This window comes from Phoca vitulina, unplaced genomic scaffold (genome assembly GCF_004348235.1).
Source record: "Phoca vitulina isolate PV1807 unplaced genomic scaffold, GSC_HSeal_1.0 scaffold16, whole genome shotgun sequence".
Taxonomy (NCBI): domain Eukaryota; kingdom Metazoa; phylum Chordata; class Mammalia; order Carnivora; family Phocidae; genus Phoca; species Phoca vitulina.
The window spans coordinates 3,289,003-3,308,425 of NW_022589719.1; the positions used below are offsets into that span (position 1 = coordinate 3,289,003).

The 19,423-nt window shown below is 35.4% G+C and overlaps 1 protein-coding gene across 3 annotated transcripts in view; it reads left to right on the forward strand.

Annotated features, from left to right (window-relative positions):
- The window catches only part of SLC17A6 (solute carrier family 17 member 6), a 41,219-nt gene extending 24,913 nt beyond the window's left edge, over positions 1–16,306 (forward strand). For 2 of the 3 annotated variants that reach the window (XM_032415074.1, XM_032415075.1), the window contains exons 6-12: positions 346–432; positions 3,447–3,589; positions 7,244–7,393; positions 11,880–12,012; positions 12,838–12,948; positions 13,400–13,527; positions 14,276–16,306. In XM_032415074.1, coding sequence (XP_032270965.1) covers positions 346–432; positions 3,447–3,589; positions 7,244–7,393; positions 11,880–12,012; positions 12,838–12,948; positions 13,400–13,527; positions 14,276–14,611 — 1,088 coding nt within the window. In that variant the 3' untranslated portion in view covers positions 14,612–16,306. The remainder of the gene's footprint in view (positions 1–345; positions 433–3,446; positions 3,590–7,243; positions 7,394–11,879; positions 12,013–12,837; positions 12,949–13,399; positions 13,528–14,275) is intronic. The other variant, XM_032415076.1, reaches the window with a different exon arrangement.
- The last annotated feature ends 3,117 nt before the right edge of the window (positions 16,307–19,423 follow it).

The following is a 19,423-nucleotide window of genomic DNA, read 5'->3' on the forward strand; positions in this document are numbered from 1 at the left end:
CTTCTGTGTTTTGTATTTTTCTAGGAGTTCATCCATTTTATCTAAGTTTTCAAATATATTCATGAATAATTTTTATAATAGTCTTTTTAATTGATTTTTTATTATAGTCTTCTTATTGTTAGATCTCTTTTGTGTCTTGGGTAAGTAGGTCATATCCTCTTATGTAGTCCTGTATCACTGGCTATGTATGTAGATAGATATATATATTTGGAGATATAGGGGTGTGAGTGTACATGCACCTAAGTATGCAAGTGTGTTTGTGAGAGCTTACCAAGAAACATGAGATGAAGTTAAGAATTTCTACTTATTTCACTTACCTACCTCCCATTCTCCCTTTTACTCTAGGTTCATATGCTGGAGCTGTAATTGCAATGCCTTTAGCTGGCATTCTTGTGCAGTACACTGGTTGGTCTTCGGTATTCTACGTCTATGGTATGTTGCATACGATACAATAAAGTTAAAAGAAATGGGTGTAAACTCAAAACAGTGAGGTAGATTGCTGAATAGACTTCTGCATTCACTCACGTTTTTTTCCATTAAGAATCCTTTCCTTATATTTTGAGAAGATCAAGGAAAATGTTCTATCTCTATGATTCTCCCTACCTTGTTATTTATTGTTTTAAAAAGGAAGTACATTGCTGGTGGAAACTTTGGGATATATTTCGTATATTGTCTTTGATTATGAAGAAAAAAATTAAATTAGCTCTTGATTCATAGCCAATTAAGAAGAAAGAGCTAGGCAGCCCCCACCACTGCTTCCTCGGCTGACCCTGCCTCGTCAAGACTGAATAGGGATGGGAAGCTGGAAGGTGATAGCAATGCTAATGCAACAGTTCGCTTTTGTGACAAAATATTAATAGTCAGCAGCGGCAGCCTCACATTTTAGTCCTCGTTACTCCAGGATTAAATGAAATGAAGCCCTCAAATGGAAATAAAAAGCACAAGAAACCCTGAGTCCAAAGTCCCTTTCCGTTTACTTTCTAACCAGAACCAGAAAGCTTACCACTTGAGAGTACCCCTAAAGTCTCTCTCTAGGATATTTTTTTTTTTAGCCATGAGAAAAAGAAATATAAGAGAGCTGGATTCCAACTGATGTCACTGATTAATACCGTCTTTGGACGTGGGCAGGAGAATGTGAAGTATTAATGAAGTCATGAGGTAGAGCTGAACAGTATCTGGCTGCTTCCGAATTTGGCATGATCCATTCCCATTTCAAAATGTTCTCATCAGAGCAAATTCTTAGGTTTGCAGAATATTATTAAATATGCTTTATGGCAGGAGCTCTTATTCTGGTTCAAAAGCCATGGATAGGTTTTAGATTCATGAAATGTCTTAAATGATAAGCCATACATGCATTTGTATATTTTTTTCCTGGGGAGATATTTTTATTAGATTTTAATCCATATCTTCCATTAGATTTTCAAGAGTCCATAATTCAAAGAAGTTTAAAGCAAATGTGTATAGGGTATATAGTACAAGTTGGGATACTGGACCAGTAAATCCTCTGATTTGTCCCTTAATTGAATCCATTACTTAATTGAAAATATGATGTGACTTTAAAGTAAGAATATTAATTTCCCGGGGTGCGTGGGTGGCTCAGTCGGTTAAGCATCTGACTCTTGGTTTTGGCTCAGGTCATGATCTCAGGTTCATGAGCTTGAGCAGCCTCAGGCTCCCTGCTCAGGGCGGAAATCTCCTTCCCCCACCCCTCCCTCTGCCCCTTCCCCTACTCATGCGCGTGGCACGTGCACATGCTCTCTCTCTCTCTCCCTCTCTCTCAAAATAAATAAATAAATAAATAAATCTTTTTAAAAAAAGAATATTAATTTCCACAAAGCATTCATGAAAATCAATCTCATTATGTCAAGTTGTATCTCATTTAGTATTTATCATAGAATGATACAAAGTTTAAATATTAGATAATCTGAAAATATCACATCCCCATAGTACTTACTGTGTATAGTGCTTACTTACTGTGTATAACAAAATTGGGTCTTTGAGCCACACATTCAATGTTAATATTTTAAAAATTAATAAGATAAGATAAATTAAAAATTAATAAGATAAGATAAGAACTGTATAGTGGCTTATGTTAAAAGAAGATAATGTGTATACGGCAATTAGCTGAATGTCCGGCACTTCATATTGTTAGCGGTAATGATAATTATTATTGAATTACAAGAGCTTTCATTTATTGAGTGCTTATTTTGTGCCATTTGCCATGCTAGTTGCTTCATGCATTATCTCCTTTAACTATACTTTGCCACAATCTCATAAAAAAGAAATCGTCTCATTTTATAGTGGAAGTTCACAGAGATTCAGTCATTGATTGGAGCATGTAGCTAATGAGTGACACAGTCAGGATTTGAATCTGGGAGAGCCATATTCCATAACCACTACACTATGCCAAATTTTCACATACTATCTAACTCCCATTTGTGTTTGCTGTCATGTTTGGTAACGAAAAGGATCATGGCCCATCAAAATCTATGGTATTAAAAAATAATTCTTAGAGATTGAATGAGCAAGAAAAAAGTATTATAGAGATCAGGAGCATTTAGACTGTTACCCAAGGGATAAAGAACAGTAGAAGCCAAAAATGAAATAACTAGCCTCTGGGAAACCAGAATAAATCACTTGAAATTCTTTCTTTTATTAATACTTTAGATTTACATTACACAATAAGGGCATGTTTTAATGCTGAGAGTGCTAAATAAAGAAAGGGATGCTAAAGAAGTTGCAAACAGTTTATTGTATTAGAATTTATAGCTTTCATTTGCCCAGAGTGATCAATAGGTAATATTATGTACTGAAAATAATAATGGTATACAGTCACATAAAGTGTTAAATGTTACTACATTAATTACAGAAACTCCCACTTCCTGCCTTTTTTATGAATGATAGCCACCCAGGCTAAAATAATCTAGATTTTATTTAATAATCTGTTTACTAGATCTGCAAGCACTTACAGGAAAGGGAAATAAGTATTTCTTTTTTGTGGAAATATAGACCACTCTCATATATTCAAAGAAGGCAAATAAGAAAATGATCCCCCGTCATAAAATTCTTTGAAGACAGGAATTTTGTCTGGTTCACCATATTTCTCTCACTTAGCAGAGTGCCTGGAATAGTAAATGCTCAGTAAATGTTTGTTGGATGTATGAACATGTTCCAAACCACACCATTCAATAATTATCCAATGCTGTGTCTCAGCATTATTGGAGACAAAGAGATAAAACTATAGGACCAGACTTCAGGAAGCTTGAAGTTCAGTGACATAACACAAGAAGAGCTGGCTGGTCAATTGGAGAAGCAGAAAATCCAATTCACATTCTAGAGAATGTGTTTGTCATGAGATTCCTGCAGTTTTATTCCAGCAAATGACAGTTACATGGGGGTATTTATGATAGATTTTTTATTTTCTTCTTTTGAACTCTTCCTTGCAGGAAGCTTTGGAATGATCTGGTACATGTTTTGGCTTTTGGTGTCTTATGAGAGTCCTGCAAAGCATCCTACTATTACAGATGAAGAACGTAGGTACATTGAAGAAAGCATTGGAGAGAGTGCAAATCTTTTAGGTGCAATGGAAGTAAGAACTTTATTATGGTGTATATTCCTGTTCTGATTCTTCATCTCACCTCCCTTTGACCAACCAAACTACTTTCTGAGTCCCTATTCAACAAAACCTATTTGGTGTCAATCATGATTGTTTTCTTTCCTCCATCCATACATTCTGACTTAGGAATGATTGCTACTTCCCCCATCTATAATTTCTATTTTTTTCTTTATCTTTTCTTAATGATCTTCAAATTTGCCCTGGACTACGGCTATGACTAGAAACCTAAACAAGTTTTTATAAACAGTTCAATATGGTCCATAATTTAAACAAACTCAACAAATATTTTTTAATTTCAGATTGTAGGAAATGCCAGATCACCTAACACAATCATGAAAAGGGCTATTTTTTTGTGTATTGAATTGTCTAAATGTTAGGTGTTATACGTGTATATTTATGCTACATGTGGTTAAAGAAATATTAAATCATTAGAATGTCAATAATAGATAGCTGACATAAAAATATTCTTAATATAGAATCTTGTTATTGATAAAATCTTATCATTTTCAGGATTATTATTATGAAGATAAAGTATCATAAAAATATAACATGGACCCCTTTTCTGATTCTAATTTGATTTCTTGCATGGGCTCTACGGAGAGAGAAAATGCAGTTGTGTGTCAATAAAGCAAATATTTTAGTCCGCATGACATTAATATATCATAAATATTAATTAATAGCCATTTGATACTATTAAAAAATGGAAGGCAAAACTAACGTATTTAGATAGGCTCAGTAATTCAGCACCTAAGCAGTAACTCAATTTCCTTATGCTGAGAGCTGGAAGGTATCACGCACGGCTGAAGAGTCAGCATCTCCTATACGTTATGCTTCTCTTTCTTTTGAAGGCTCCTCCCCTCTTTCTAATTATCTTTAATTCCAGCTCTGATTCTCTACTTCGTTTGTTAGAGAAGGTCTGTCTTTGACATCTCATCCTAGGTACAAAGGTCTATCACCCACCGTGGTTGAGGCCTTTAATGAATAAGAAAAATCCCACATTGGATATCATTCAGAAGTGAAACTTCAGTACTTAAAAAAAATTCTAACACTATGGACTGGCATTAGAAACTCCCCTGCCTGTTTCCTTCTGTAAATGGACTGGAAGTTTCTTTCTAATGGTGGCTACTTAAGAAACAAGTGGTTCTGCAGGGATGGGGTGTTGGCCGTGTGCATGGTGCCCACCGGCAGCAGTTGCTGGGAGCAGAAACGAAATATAGGCTGATCTATGGTGAGCTCAGCATTTAGCCTCAATTTCTAGCCCCAGGTAATCTGATCAACCTGTATTTTCATTACTTAACTATGCTTCTTTTATTTACCAGTTCTTGAAAGGTTGTGTGTCTAAATCAAGCATAAATTTTTTTAAACAATCAAAAATTTAGTCTAAGCGAAAACCAGTTTCTGGAAATGACCTTAAAAAGAACAGCTGGTAACTTGATAAGACAGCACAGATGATCTCAAACTCCCCCCATTTCCTTACCTTACTGCTTTCCCAAACATAATATTTTACTTCTTACTGATGTTTGATACTTTCCTGTAGCTTCAAAACAAAATTAAAAATGAGATTATATTTTAGTTATTGTACTTGTAGTTATTTTGAACTTTTTATTGTGAACAACTTTAATATACAGCAAAGCAGAAAGAATAGTAATATCCATGTATCCATTGCATAAATGCAACAGTTATCAACACCCTGCCTTATTTACTTCATTTTTCTTTTTGCTGAATGATTTCAAAGTAAATGAGATGTCCTAACACTTTACCCACAAATACTTCACACGCATCTCTAGAAAAATAAAAATACTCTTTCACAATCTAAGTACTATTATTATACCTAAAACAATTAAGAATAATTCCCTACATTATCTAAGACCTAGATCATATTCAGATTTCTAATACCCAGTCCAAATTCAAATATCTAGTCTGTATTCATATGTCCTTTGTAGCTATTTCTTTGGAGTCTGCATCCAATTAAGGAGCACACATTGCAGCTGACTATAATGCCTTTTAAATATTTTTTTCTTAAAAAATTAAATATAACATGTATACAGAAAAACACACAAATCATAAGTGAACAACTTGCTTAATTTTTGTAAACCATACACACCTGTGAAGCAAATAGCCAGGTCAGTAGTAGACTGTTATCAGAATACTATAAGCCCTCCTATCACCCCGAATAATTTTTTAAGGTATAAAATTAGATACTTCTATCTTAAACATTTGATGAAGTATTTTACAACCTGAAGAATAAAGTTCTTAGTAGAGATGATCCAGGTATGAATAATAGAAACACTTTCCCAGCAGGAAAAAGGTATTTACTTTTAATAATATTCTGAAGTTATTTCTTATACAAACATAATACTACCATGCTGACATCCCTGTATCCAACAATTTTCATTTTCTGTGAAATAAGTATATTTATCTGGCGTTATTTTCCCAGAGTATATAGGACTTAAAAAACACACTTTTTGAACCCAGCTAGGATGTTGTCACTGGATATTTGTATTCAAAGCCAAGTTACTCATTATATGTTATTAGGACATGCTTTTGTTTTTGTTTTTTGTCATATGTATTTGTGATCACGACAGTATAACTTCTTACTCTATTACTTTTAAAGTGATCTTGAGAGGCTTAATTGGAGTCACAATCAATATACTAGCAATTATGATGCTCTACATCCAGGAATAATTAACTAAATCTGTGTAAAAAATGTCTGCCTCCCCTTTTATTAATTTGGTCAGGTTAAGGATCCCAAGCTAGCATTAAATGGAGTTATTTCAGGCTATTGTTTCTTCACCAAACAGCATTTTGACGTTCAAAATAAAGTCATTGAGAAAGTGAGAATATGAGAGACATTTTCAGGTCTAAAAATACTAGTCTTGGGGGAGGATACTTGCTTTATTTTTGGGCATATACAGGATCTTTAAGTACACTAGATATAGTTTTTAAATGGGTATCATAAGAAAAACCAATCCTATTTAAGTGGTTAATTTTGAATGCCTTGAATGTCATAAGTAACTAGTTATGATGTGCCCATGGTGTGCTGGATAGCCAAATACTTCAACCCAGCTGTATACCATGTGAGTTTTCTAGAACCTTGTCCTTTAGCATTACAGAATTTATACTGATATCCATTGTCTATCAAGAGGATTTATAGATAGGTAGTGGTATTATTAACTTTAGATAGGGTCTAGAATATTGCACTCTAATTTTTCTTATTTTCTCCTCCTAACTATATTGAATTTTCAGTGTTTTAGATAAAATATTTTGGATACCAACAAGGTCACTGATATGGCAATGATCTTTAGCTGAGGCATGATCTATCACTGCCAGAAAAAAAAAAAATCTTGGAAACTAGGATCTGTGCTTTTGGAATTGTTTTCTATAAACATAAGATCTTATATATTCCGAAAATGGGAACAATTTAATCAGAAGAAGAGGCTAATATCTTTTTTTCTTCCAACAATTATTCATGCAGCTAAGGTTAACTAGACTTTTGCAATTAATTTCATTACCTCCTACTCATGCCTCAACATATACATCCTGAAAATGCAAAGCACCTATTATTCCCATTTTCTAAGTTAGAAAATACTTTAAATGGTCAGAATTGCTCTCTTTTTGGGATTTCAGAAATTCAAGACTCCATGGAGGAAATTTTTTACATCTATGCCTGTCTATGCAATAATTGTCGCAAACTTCTGCAGAAGTTGGACTTTTTACTTACTGCTTATTAGTCAGCCAGCATATTTTGAGGAAGTCTTTGGATTTGAAATCAGCAAGGTATGTAAAAATTATCTTTGTTTTACTAGTGCATTACTTTTGTGTTCAATTAAATATTACGTTCCTTTGCCAGTATTTTATCTTCTAAATTTTAGGAGTTACTCATTTATTTGTTTATCCACTTAACAAATAACTTCTGGGAAACAAAGACTAAGTAAGGTGTTTGAGTGTCTACTGCATTCAGCTGTCTGCTAGGAAGTGCTCTTTTTGAAGGCAAAATCAACCTAGTCTCTGCCCTCGTGGAGCTTATATCTCTATTAGGGTGGACAGCACCGTAGCCCTTCCCCTGTAAAGAAACATAACTTCCTTTAAGTCTCAGGTCAGAGACAGTGTAACAGTGAACAAAGAAAGAAATTTTTATTGAAATGGAATTGTGTTTATATAATTACCAATCTCTTCTTCAATGCTTTCAAAAATCTGTCTGGTAATCTTGCCTGTGTGAAAGCTTTTTATTTTGATGTAGTCCTGATTGATAGACAAATGGATAAGGAAGATGTAATACACATGGACACACACACAGACACACACACACATGCTGGAATATCACACAGCTATAAAAAGGATGAGACTATGCCATATGCAACAACATAGATGGGCCTAGAAGGCATTATATTAGATTAAATAAGTCAGACTTTGAGAAAGACAAATACCATATGATTTCATTCATAGATGGAACCAAAAAAAACCCAAATGAATAAACAAATGAAAAGCAGAATCAGACTGTAAATAGAACAAACTGGTAGTTACCAGAGGGGTAGGAAATGAGGGATGGGGAAAATGGGTGAAGGGGAACAGGAGACGCAGGGTTCCAGTTATGGAATGAATAAGTCATGGGACTAAATGGCACAGCATAGGGAATATAGTTAATGATATTGTGATAATGTTGTATGGTGACAGACGGTAACTACACTTATGGTGAGCATAGTGTAACATATAAACTTGTCAAATCACTTTGTAGTGCACCTGAAACTAATGTAACATTGTGTGTTAACTATACTTAAGTAAAAAAAAAAAAAATTAATTTCTTATAAACTTAAAAAAAAATCTGTCTTGCTAAAATATTTGAGAAAGCAAAAAAAAAAAAATCTGAAAACATTCTTGTGTGTCATTTATTCAATTTATTCACTTAACAGGCATTTTTTGAATATGATGTGTGAAGCTTTGTGTCAGATTCAGAAATAAAAACATGGTTCCTGTCCTCAGGAGTTCACAGCTTTTGGTGGTATAGACAAAAGCAATTAGTTACCAGTTACACACAGTATGCTAAACCCTACAGACATTTGTTCATAGCTGTGAAAATGTAATTATTTTGGGATTTTCTATAAGGATAAAATGAACATAAAAATAACTACTTAATATTTATAGAAGAGGCTGAAATTCACAAGGTCCTTTCATATTCATGAACAACCTTGTTTGGTTGACCAGCTGGATAACTCTCATCATTTCTGTTGATGGGGAAACAAACTAGGGAAGGTATTTAAATTGCCTAAGGCCAAGCTGATAATATATGCCAGAATCAAGGTTAAGCCCCGATTCTTTAATTTATGTTTCAATTCCCTTTACTACGCTATTCAAATTCAGGTAGACCCTATCTTCATTTAAGCACTTAGCAAGTATTTGTTAAATGCCATCTCTGCCAAGCCCTTTGCTGAGTACTGAATACACTCGTCTGTGCTGGCCATGGACTTGCCATTTCTCTTCATGTCATTACATCCATCCAGCTGGGCTCGCTATTCATGTTAAGTCTCTACTTGAAAGACTATCTGAGGCCTGGAATTGAAGAAAACCTGAGTTTAGGAGAAGCTATTCTAAGAGCTCTTTTGTAATCCCTGTTTCTAAGGAAACTGTTTCCTCCATTCCTGAGAAGAATGGCTGCTTTAGATAGGGCTCTTCTCTCTAGAGCTGATCAAACATTGCAGGGTAGCCTTTGGAAGCTCCGAGAGGTGTTATACTTCTCAACAAAGGCTGCTGGAGGTGTGAGTCCATTTTCATAATCTAGGACAAATATGACACTGAGAGGCTATTAATAAAGTCAGGTCTCATGGGGGAGAAGTGAAGGAGCCAACTGACGTTCATGAAACTGCGTGGTCATTCTGGCCCTGTAGCTCCACTTAATTGAAAATGCTTGAGTAAAAGCAATGATATTTTGCCAAAACTAAATATAATAACCAGATGAGTTGATTTGATTCACTTGTTATATTTTTAACTAAAATTGTAGATAAGTTCTACATACACAGATTGGTTGAAGACTTTGATTATACTGGTTAAAAAAAAAAAAAAAAAGCCACTGACTTACTTGAAAAATGTATGAAGGAGGCAGTAAAGGAAATAGAGCATGGGCTTTAGATCCAGGCTGGCAGGGCTCGGGACACAAGCTCTGCAATAAACTATTGATACATAACCTGGGGCTGGTTTTTGAATGATTGCCAACTTTGATTTTATTTTCCGTAAATAATGGTATTACTGCTGTCCTTCAGAACTGTGGCAAAATGTAAGCAAGCTAAATATTTAAATGGAGGATAGTTCTCTCCAACCTTAGTTAAACTGAGTATGCTGCAGACTAAAGCACAAGTGCAATAGCTCAATCTTCATTTCAAGTAGACTGACCCAGTTAAAGCAGAAATATATATAGATGTGTGCATATATATATATACTATAAATGATATTTTAGTATTTTATATAAATTGTTGGATAACTTTCATAAAGTTCTGCAACTTGGCCCTGTTGAGGTCACGTATGGAATATGTCCACATATTGTCCTAGGAACTGGGAGATTGAGTACCTCCAAGTATTAAGACATTGGGCTAGGATATTCCCAACTTCTGTCTCGTTAACCTCTAGATTGTTAGCTCCTTGCACTTCCCATAGTGCTTTGCTGAAAGAGAATAACTAATAATCATAGCTTTATTCTTTGTTTATCCAAAGGAATTAAAATGTCTGTTTGAGTAGATAATAAATAGCAAAGGGTGTTCAATTTAAGAACTTTTCAGATGTCTCAAACACTGAGTCAAGATACAGGCCAGTTATGTGGACTTAGGAAATGCAGGTCACTCTCCGGCTTTCTCTGCCTCTAGAAGCAAACACAAGACATGCAATTCTACACAAATCCTAACGTGGTGTATTTCAGAATGTTTTCTTGTCTGATGGTTTCTTTCCACACATTCATTGCTTTAAATGTATCTACTGTAGTTAAGAATAAAGAACCATTCTGCTTTTCAAGATGCTGTTCTCAAAAGCAATAATGTTTGCCTTAATGTCAGTTTACCTTATAGTTTTACTTAGTCCACGTTTGTTGAGCCTATACTAAATGCCAGGTTTTGAACTAAATTAAGAACATTCAGCACATTATCTGGTTTTATTTGATTTTTCTTTCTCAGATGGCGGCAGTGCTAAGCATAGTGGTTAAAAGCCCAGTTTTTAGACTCAGGTAAAAATGGCTCAATATTTGGTTCTGGAAATGATTTAGCCTTTTTAAGTTATACGTTCTTCATCAATACAAGAGAGTAATAATATTATAAACTTTCACCTGGATAAAAGAGAGAATTAAATAACTCAGACGTTCGAGCTCTGTAGGAGTCATTCACTGACTCAATCATGGTAACAACCCGACTCCGTGGGCGTGGTACTCAAATCTGCCATTGTGACATCAGCAATCTTTGTCTCAAACCTTCAATAATCTAACTGGGAAGACATTTTTAAACACAAATAATAAACTTTTCCCCAGTACTTAAAAATGCATTTTATTCATACTTCATGATGTCTAGAGAAGAGTGTCTTGCACATAATTATTGGCCAAAAAAATGTGTGTTGAATTCATGCTGGTAGGTTAGATTTTAGGTCGAGCTATTTCATATGAAATTAATACAGAAACTATATACCATTGTGTGACAATGTGACCAAATACTGACATTTGAAATAGAAAATACCTAACATTGAAGAACCGATCTGCATTTTCTGGGCTAAATTTAGCTTAGAAACTAAATATAAAACTCATAAGAGATACATATTTAAAATGCAATTAAGGTTTTTAGCCTTCCTAAGAATTAAAAAAACATAAATTTAAAAATAGAGCCTCTTCAAGGCTTGGTGAAATGTATTTCTTATCCCTCTGACTCTGTCTCTGTGTCTCTGTCACTCACTAATGATGAATTTCTGCAAACATATTGAAGAATATAAAATAGGCACATAAATGTGAATCACTGTGATAAGATTCAGGATAGTTTATTCATAAACTCAAAATTTACTGACTCATTACACAGGAAAAAAAAGTATTCTCTTCTAAAAGATAAAAAGTAACTTTACTTAGCTTTTCTCATTTATTCTGTGAAAGTTATTGCTTATTCCAGGAAGGAGTAAGTGGTCATTTGGAGACAGTACTTTTTTCTTTCTTTTTCCATAAAGACTTTATGATGGATTCAAAAAACCAAGACCATTGCCCATATTACTTATGGTCATGTATATGTCTCCTCTTTTTCTTTTTCTTCAGGTTGGCATGCTATCTGCTGTGCCACACTTGGTAATGACAATTATTGTGCCCATTGGAGGGCAGATTGCAGATTTTCTAAGAAGCAAGCAAATTCTTTCAACTACTACAGTAAGAAAGATCATGAATTGTGGTGGTAAGTACATAAGTGATGTGAAGCACATGATTTTGGCTCATGAAATGCTGATATACGTGAGTGAGTAACTTTTACTGTGCATGTTAAATATGCAGCTAAATTTGTGTCTTCATTGTTCATTTATAATCATTTCCCTATCTTCAAATTTTCATAACTCCTATTTTTTTTTAAGATTTTATTTATTTATTTGACTGAGAGAGAGAGACAGTGGGAGAGGGAACACAAGCAAGGGGAGTGGGAGAGGGAGAAGCAGGCTCCCTGTTGAGCAGGGAGCCCAATGCAGGGCTCGATCCCAGGACCCTGGGATCATAACCTGAGCTGAAGACAGACGCTTAACGACTGAGCCACCAGGTGCCCCTCATAACTCCTAGTTTTAAATAACTACATAACTAACTCGTCCCTGCCCACCACTGACACTTAAGGGCATATTCAATATTTTTATTAAAATGGAAGGCTTCAGTAATCTCTGTGCATAAATTATAACTGTTATTATTATTTTTAAAATATTTTATTTATTTATTTGAGAGAGACGGTGGGGTAGGGGCAGGGCGAGAGAGAGAATCTCAAACAGACTTCCTGCTGAGGACAGAGCACAAGGCTACCTGGGGCTTGATTTCACCACCCTGAGATCATGACCTGAGCTGAAATGAAGGTTCTGAGGCTCAACTGGCTGAGCCACCCAGCTGCCCCTGTTATTATTACTTTTAAGATAGACTCCCTGAAGAGGTTTCTTAGTCAGATAAACATGAGCAGTTCTAGCAGTTTTGGCTCATTGGGAAAATTGACACAAATTTCTGAAGCGTTTCCATGTGTCTGTTTCCAAAGGTTTTGGCATGGAAGCAACACTGCTTCTGGTCGTTGGCTATTCTCACACTAGAGGGGTGGCTATCTCATTCTTGGTACTTGCAGTGGGATTCAGTGGATTTGCTATTTCCGGTAAGATACATGTTTTTAAATTTATAAATGTAACATCCTGATTTTTGCCGGTAAAAATACATATATTCTCCTTTCCTCTTTAATATTCTATTGTTGAAAAGTTACTTAACATATTTCCACTAGAAAGTAAAAAGAATAACACATTTAGAAGTCATTATTTGGATTTGTTACTTCTCATTTTCCTCCTGCTTACTCTTCTTTTTTTTTTTTTCTTTAAGAGAACATTTCTCTGTGATTTGAGCATCACATATTAAGTAGTGGGTAAGAACCCATACTTCATTCCACTCCGATCATATCCCTGAGCTAAGTTATCAAAAAATACTTATTGAGCACATGCAGTATACTTAGTATCTTCTAAGGAGGGTGGTGAGTGTGGTAGAGAATATTCTACAGTCACCCACTTCCAAGGGGTTTAGGATTCTCTGACTCTAAGCTGATGTGTATATTTCAGGTTTCAATGTTAACCACTTGGATATTGCTCCGAGATATGCCAGTATCTTAATGGGCATTTCAAATGGTGTTGGCACATTGTCAGGAATGGTTTGCCCTATCATTGTTGGTGCAATGACAAAGAATAAGGTAAGATGTAGCTAAAGAAATGTTCAGTTTTTGAAGATTCTCTCTCATGGTAGAGAAGAGTTACTGTATTCTGTTTGGCATTCTCTCTGTGGTCTAGCCACCAGACCTCTTAGTAAGGGAGATCATTGAGGCTCACTAGAAAACCTCTAAGAACTCTGAGGAAACCTTCTTTCCCAACCAATAAGCACTGTGCTTTTCAACACCTTTTAATATTTCTCATATTTCTGGCGTGGTAAAACAACAACAGCAAACCTTTTTTTCTGAGCTTCTTAGAGTACTCAAGTAGAAGTCTTCTGAGCTTTATTTGGAAACATCAATTCAGATTCTGCAGGTATCAATGGAAGAATATTATTATCAGTTATTTGTCTTTAAATGTAGAGCTTCACAATTATTTTTCACCAAAAGGAAATAAACAAAAGAAATAGGAGGAAAAAATATACATAAATCAATGGAAATTCAAAGAGAGATTATGGGTATTTTAAAAATTAACACTTTTAAATTTGGAGTTTTAAATTTTAAATTTGGAGTTTTATTTCAGAACCTGAGATTTAAAAAAAAATTTTAATTAATGAAAGTCATAGGATTATGGAAAGTTTCCATCACAGTATTTGCTTTATGTAATCAGAACAGGGCTTTCCCCTAAAGATAGCATTGTATGAAAAGCGTGACGGTGGCTCATTCAAAGAAGAGGTTATGCTTTTCAAACATGGGGAGTCTGTTCTCACAGTGCTGCTTTTTGTTACTGCAGTCACGCGAAGAGTGGCAGTATGTTTTCCTGATCGCTGCCCTGGTCCACTACGGTGGAGTTATATTTTATGCAATATTTGCCTCAGGAGAGAAGCAACCCTGGGCAGACCCTGAGGAAACAAGTGAAGAAAAATGTGGATTTATCCATGAAGATGAGCTCGATGAAGAAACAGGAGACATTACTCAAAATTATATAAATTATGGTACCACCAAGTCTTATGGTGCCACAACACAGGCCAATGGAGGTTGGCCCAATGGTTGGGAAAAGAAAGAGGAATTTGTACAAGAAGAAGTACAAGACTCATACACCTATAAGGACCGAGATGATTATTCATAACAAAGCTAATTGCTGGATTTATTTTTAGTGTTTGTGATTAAATTAATTGTGATTGCACAAAAATTAAAAAAAAAAAAAGTGGTGTACACACATAAACATATCAACCAGGCAAGTCTTGCTGTAAAAAATGAATCACAAACAAACTCATGAAGTTACCATCAAGTGCAATCTGTAGAAGTTGTGAAATGCCATCATTTCCATTCACGTCATCCATTTTTGCGTTTGTGATTTAAACGCTGACTGGTCAAAATTGTAGAAGCGAGTAGTTACTCATTGGATTCACGTGAGCTAAAACTCATCACCATTTAATAAAGCACAACTACAACAGTTGGCACATCCCATCCTACAAAGGTTAGGAAGCCAAAGCTACTTGATCATGCAAAATGCACTTATATATTTGTTACACTGTATTGCAAGATACCATGCAGAAGTCCTGTTAAGAAACCCGAAGATGTCATGTTGGCTGCATCCGGTGGTGGCAACGTTTATTGAATATAAATTATGGAGTTGATATATCTCTCAGTTAGAGAAGAATATTGTGGGCTAGCAACTAGCAAGGTGTACTAAATAATTATTGTTATTACATAATGTGGAATATTTTGTTGGTTCTGAAAAGAAATATCTTGCCGTGTTTTATATGAAATGCTTGTACACATATACTTATATCTGTGAAAGAGAACTTGTAAAGTGAGGGGTATGCTTCATGTTCTTCCATTCATTTACCTAACAGTATAAAACACTTCATGTTTCAACAGAAATCTGACTTTTCATGTAGCATATCACATAACTTTTTTGCAAAAAATATAAAAAATAAATAGACTTTAATGTATTTTTTATTACAACTTTGTACTGGTTGTAACTTGCATTAGAAAAAAAAGATGCATACACCATAAAGAATCTAATAAGAAATTTACTATGGAGACATAGCCCTGAAAATGCAATATTAACAACAAAAGAAATAGAAAATTGTTTAGATATTCTTCCTTAATAATGAAATACTATATGAAACTTGTGCCACAGAGCTATATATAATATGAAAAAATAAACTTAATAGAGATATTGTAAGTAGACGATTTTATTATTTAAAGTCCCATTTAAAAGAGATTTGTCTTAAATATATAGGACAATAAATTATACTAAAATTATATCTATATATATATCTGTATATCTTATACATATCCATACACAAAAGCATAATAAACAATCTTCACAAAAAAACAAAAATAGCATACACCTAATGTTGGGTTAGGGGACTGCCATTTCTACTTTCATAGAGTCATAGAATTTTAGATGGGGCAGAGGCATTTTGCTTGTCATTTCTTAATATAACTCAACAGGAATTGCAACATTTGTGTTCCAAGCAATAAGTGCAATGCATACAATTTCCTGTCTGTATATTATCTTCATTTTGCTTGTGGTAGCTGTCTGGGTGGTTGGAATGATTTTTTTTTCTTTTAAAAAGTTGACATCCGATCTCTTTAGAATGTTCTAAATGATAATAATGCATTTCCCAATTCAATGCAAAATATCATCGGTGTATTTAATTGTCTATTCTGGATATTTGATCTGTTCATTGTATTGTGCTAGTGACTGGAAGCCCTGCTACTGCAAATAGAAAACATAACATTTGTTTTAAAGATGCAAACCATCCTTGACCTTAAGAAAATAAAAACATCCTTTGCTTTGTGTCTCAAAGTGATGTAATGTGATCATAGCTTTTGTTGTGTTGAATGAAAAGATGTGGACTATCATTTTGTTGCTGCAAAAAAAAAAAGTGTTAATAAAATGCTCTATTTATCCTTTTGTAAAAATACAATACATTAATTTGGATTTATTTTATTTAGTTTGCAGCTTTAATGGGAGTTTAGCTTTCATGTGTTCCAGTGAAGCCAAAGCTAGGTTCGAGAATAATAACCTTTTTAGCTCCTTGAGATTTAATGGAAGAACATGGCACTCTTTAGATTGTGTGGGATGTGGTTCCATAGACAGAGTTTTGCATCAAGAAATGGGTCTCGGAGTCAAACTCTATCTCTCGATGATAGTCTTCTCATAGCTTGTGTGCTAAGCTTACAGAAAAATTCAGGAAAAAAATTCAAAAGTTGTCAGGTCAAGGATCCCATCTAATTTAGATTGTACATGTAGGTTGTGCTGGACCCTGCTCTACCCATTCTATGTAGAGAATCTCATAGAACTCCACAATGACCCAAGGCAGGTACTCCTTTTAATCCCAGATTACAAGGGAAGAAACTGAAACTCATGAAGGTTAAAAAACTTCCCCAAGGTAAAATAGAGTACCAGCATTATATTATAACGTGTCAGCCAAAGAAGCAAGCAGTGAGCGAGATTTATCAAGGTAGCAGCCGGTGGAATGTGTGTGTCACTGGAAAAGTGATCATTTCGCTCCGATTCCCGATTTTATAGATGTGTAGAAAGGGAAGACCATAATTATACAACACTGGAATCTTACAGTCTTAGAACTTGACTGCTCAAAAGGACTTATGGGATGATTTAGGTGACACTCTTTATTTAACTAAGACACTGAGGCTCAAGAAGAGAAACTGATGGGATACAGAGGATGTTAAGGATTTGGAACGAAGTTGTTATGGTAAGCTGTGCTTTGTTTTTATTTTTATTTTCTTTTTAGCCAGGACTTAATTTAAGAAGTTAATTGAAGAATATTTATCGGTTCAACCACTACCCCATATCCACGACTCACATAGTGTGTGTGGAGGGTGGTGGGAGGTGAGGGAATGTATTTTCTTTTCCTGCAATCCTCTGCACAAAGAAACAACAGCCAGAGACCCAGCCTAATTCTTATGGAGCCTCACATGCCATTCTTGCATAACTTTGGCAAGAATGAAAGTGTCTTGGATCTAATACTTTATAATTTCCCCAATTCTATAATGCGAAAGTTTACAGTTCCTGTAAGAGAGTAAGAGAATCGTTCTAATGATGTCTCCAGATATTACCACTGGCCACCCTCATTTGCTCCTACCTCTCATCTTCCTTTTTTTTTTTTTTTTTTTTTGAGAGTGTGCACAAGCAGGGGGAGGGGCAGAGGGAGAGAGAGATCTCAAGCAGGCTCTGCGCTCAGGGCAGAGCCTGATGTGGGGCTCGATCTCAGGACCCTGAGATCATGATCTAAGCCGAAATCAAGAGTCGGAAGCTTAACTGACTAAGCCACCCAGGTACCCCTTCTCTTTCTCCTCACACTCCCACTTTTCCTCCTCATCTCTATGCCTATCCCCATCTCAATGTTATATATATGAGGTATTTTGTAATTTGCAAAATGCTTTCTTATGCATTATCCCATTTCATCCACACATCTGCCTTGTAAACTTGAAAGGCCACATACCAGTATTAGTATTTCTATTTTCCAAGTAAGGGAACTGGGTATAAGAGGGTGTAATTAACTTCCTAAAGATTCCCTAGGCAGGAGTAAAACAAAAGACAGACTATTTGGCCACAGCAAGAGACTGATTTATTTTTATCTTTAAATCGCTTTATTACTCTTTTGATTATAAATGGAGTACAAGGGAGGGGAGCTTCATTAGGCAAAGAACAGTATTAAAAAGAGGGTAATTGGCAATCTCACTATCCAGAAATAAGCACCGTTAAACATTTCTGGAATCTTTTATAAGTAAAATACGCAGAAAATCTTTTGCAATTTTCAAATTTGAAGTCATACTTAGTCTACTGTTGCAAACTACTTTTTTGTTTAACAATATAGCATGTGCATTTTCCTATTTGAACAATAGAGTTCCATACTCTAATATCCTATTACATGGGCTGTATTTAACCTATGTATCCAGTACCTTATTTATGAAAATTCTATCTATCTTTGCACGTTTTCCCCTTTAACTTCCTGCTTGCCTAGATGATTTTGGGAAATGCAAAGTTACATATACTCACTTCTAACTTCTATAACCATGATGGATATTTGAGTTATTATCCTTCGCTTATCATTCCTGTGTTTGTCTACCAAGTGCTACTGGCGATCGGCTTTCCTGGGTTTCATTTGCTAATTTACGGATTCACTCAATAACTGTTTATTAAGCACCGACACTGTGCAAGTCACTGTCAATACAGCAATGAGAAAACAGTCCCTGCTCTCAGGGCTCCTAAAGTCCAAATCTCCTCCATGAGGTGTTTGCAGCACCCCCAGCTACCCAGAGAGGCCACACAGACATGACTGAAGAGAAGAGGCTTTTCCCTGAGAAAAGGTTTTTCTTAATCCACAAAATTCCCAAACGTGGGCTGCCTTCCAGGTGGTGCTCCCCATGTCCATTTTTTTTTTTTTTTTTAAGTTTCAGGTGAGGAGGCTTTTCTTAGCCTTAGAGATCCCCACGTTGCGGGGAGTCCAGGCTGCGCAGCAAGATCAGCCTCAGCTACCTCCATGCCTGACTCTCCGCAGGAGGGGAGATGGATGGGCTGAACTGCTAAGCTCATTTTCCAGTTCTCCTTCACATTTCTTTCTGTGTGTGTTCCTCCCCTGGGTTTCTAATGACCTGTACATTTTCTCTTTCCTTTTTTTCCCCCCTTCTTGTACGTGTATACTGCTTTGTCGGTCTTATCCACAGATCGTGGCTATTGAGATTTAATTCTTACCGTGGTGCTATAACGAGCAGGGTTGTTTTTTTTTTTTTTATTCTCTTTTCTCCATCCTCATACAAGACTTCAAACCTGAATTTTTATTCCGCTGCTGTCAGAAACACTTCATTTGTGAAGGTTGCTCTATGCTATACAGTCCCTTAAAATGCTCGAGCTTCTCCAAGCTTTCCCATGAATGTGGCCAGGCACCTAAAAGCTGCA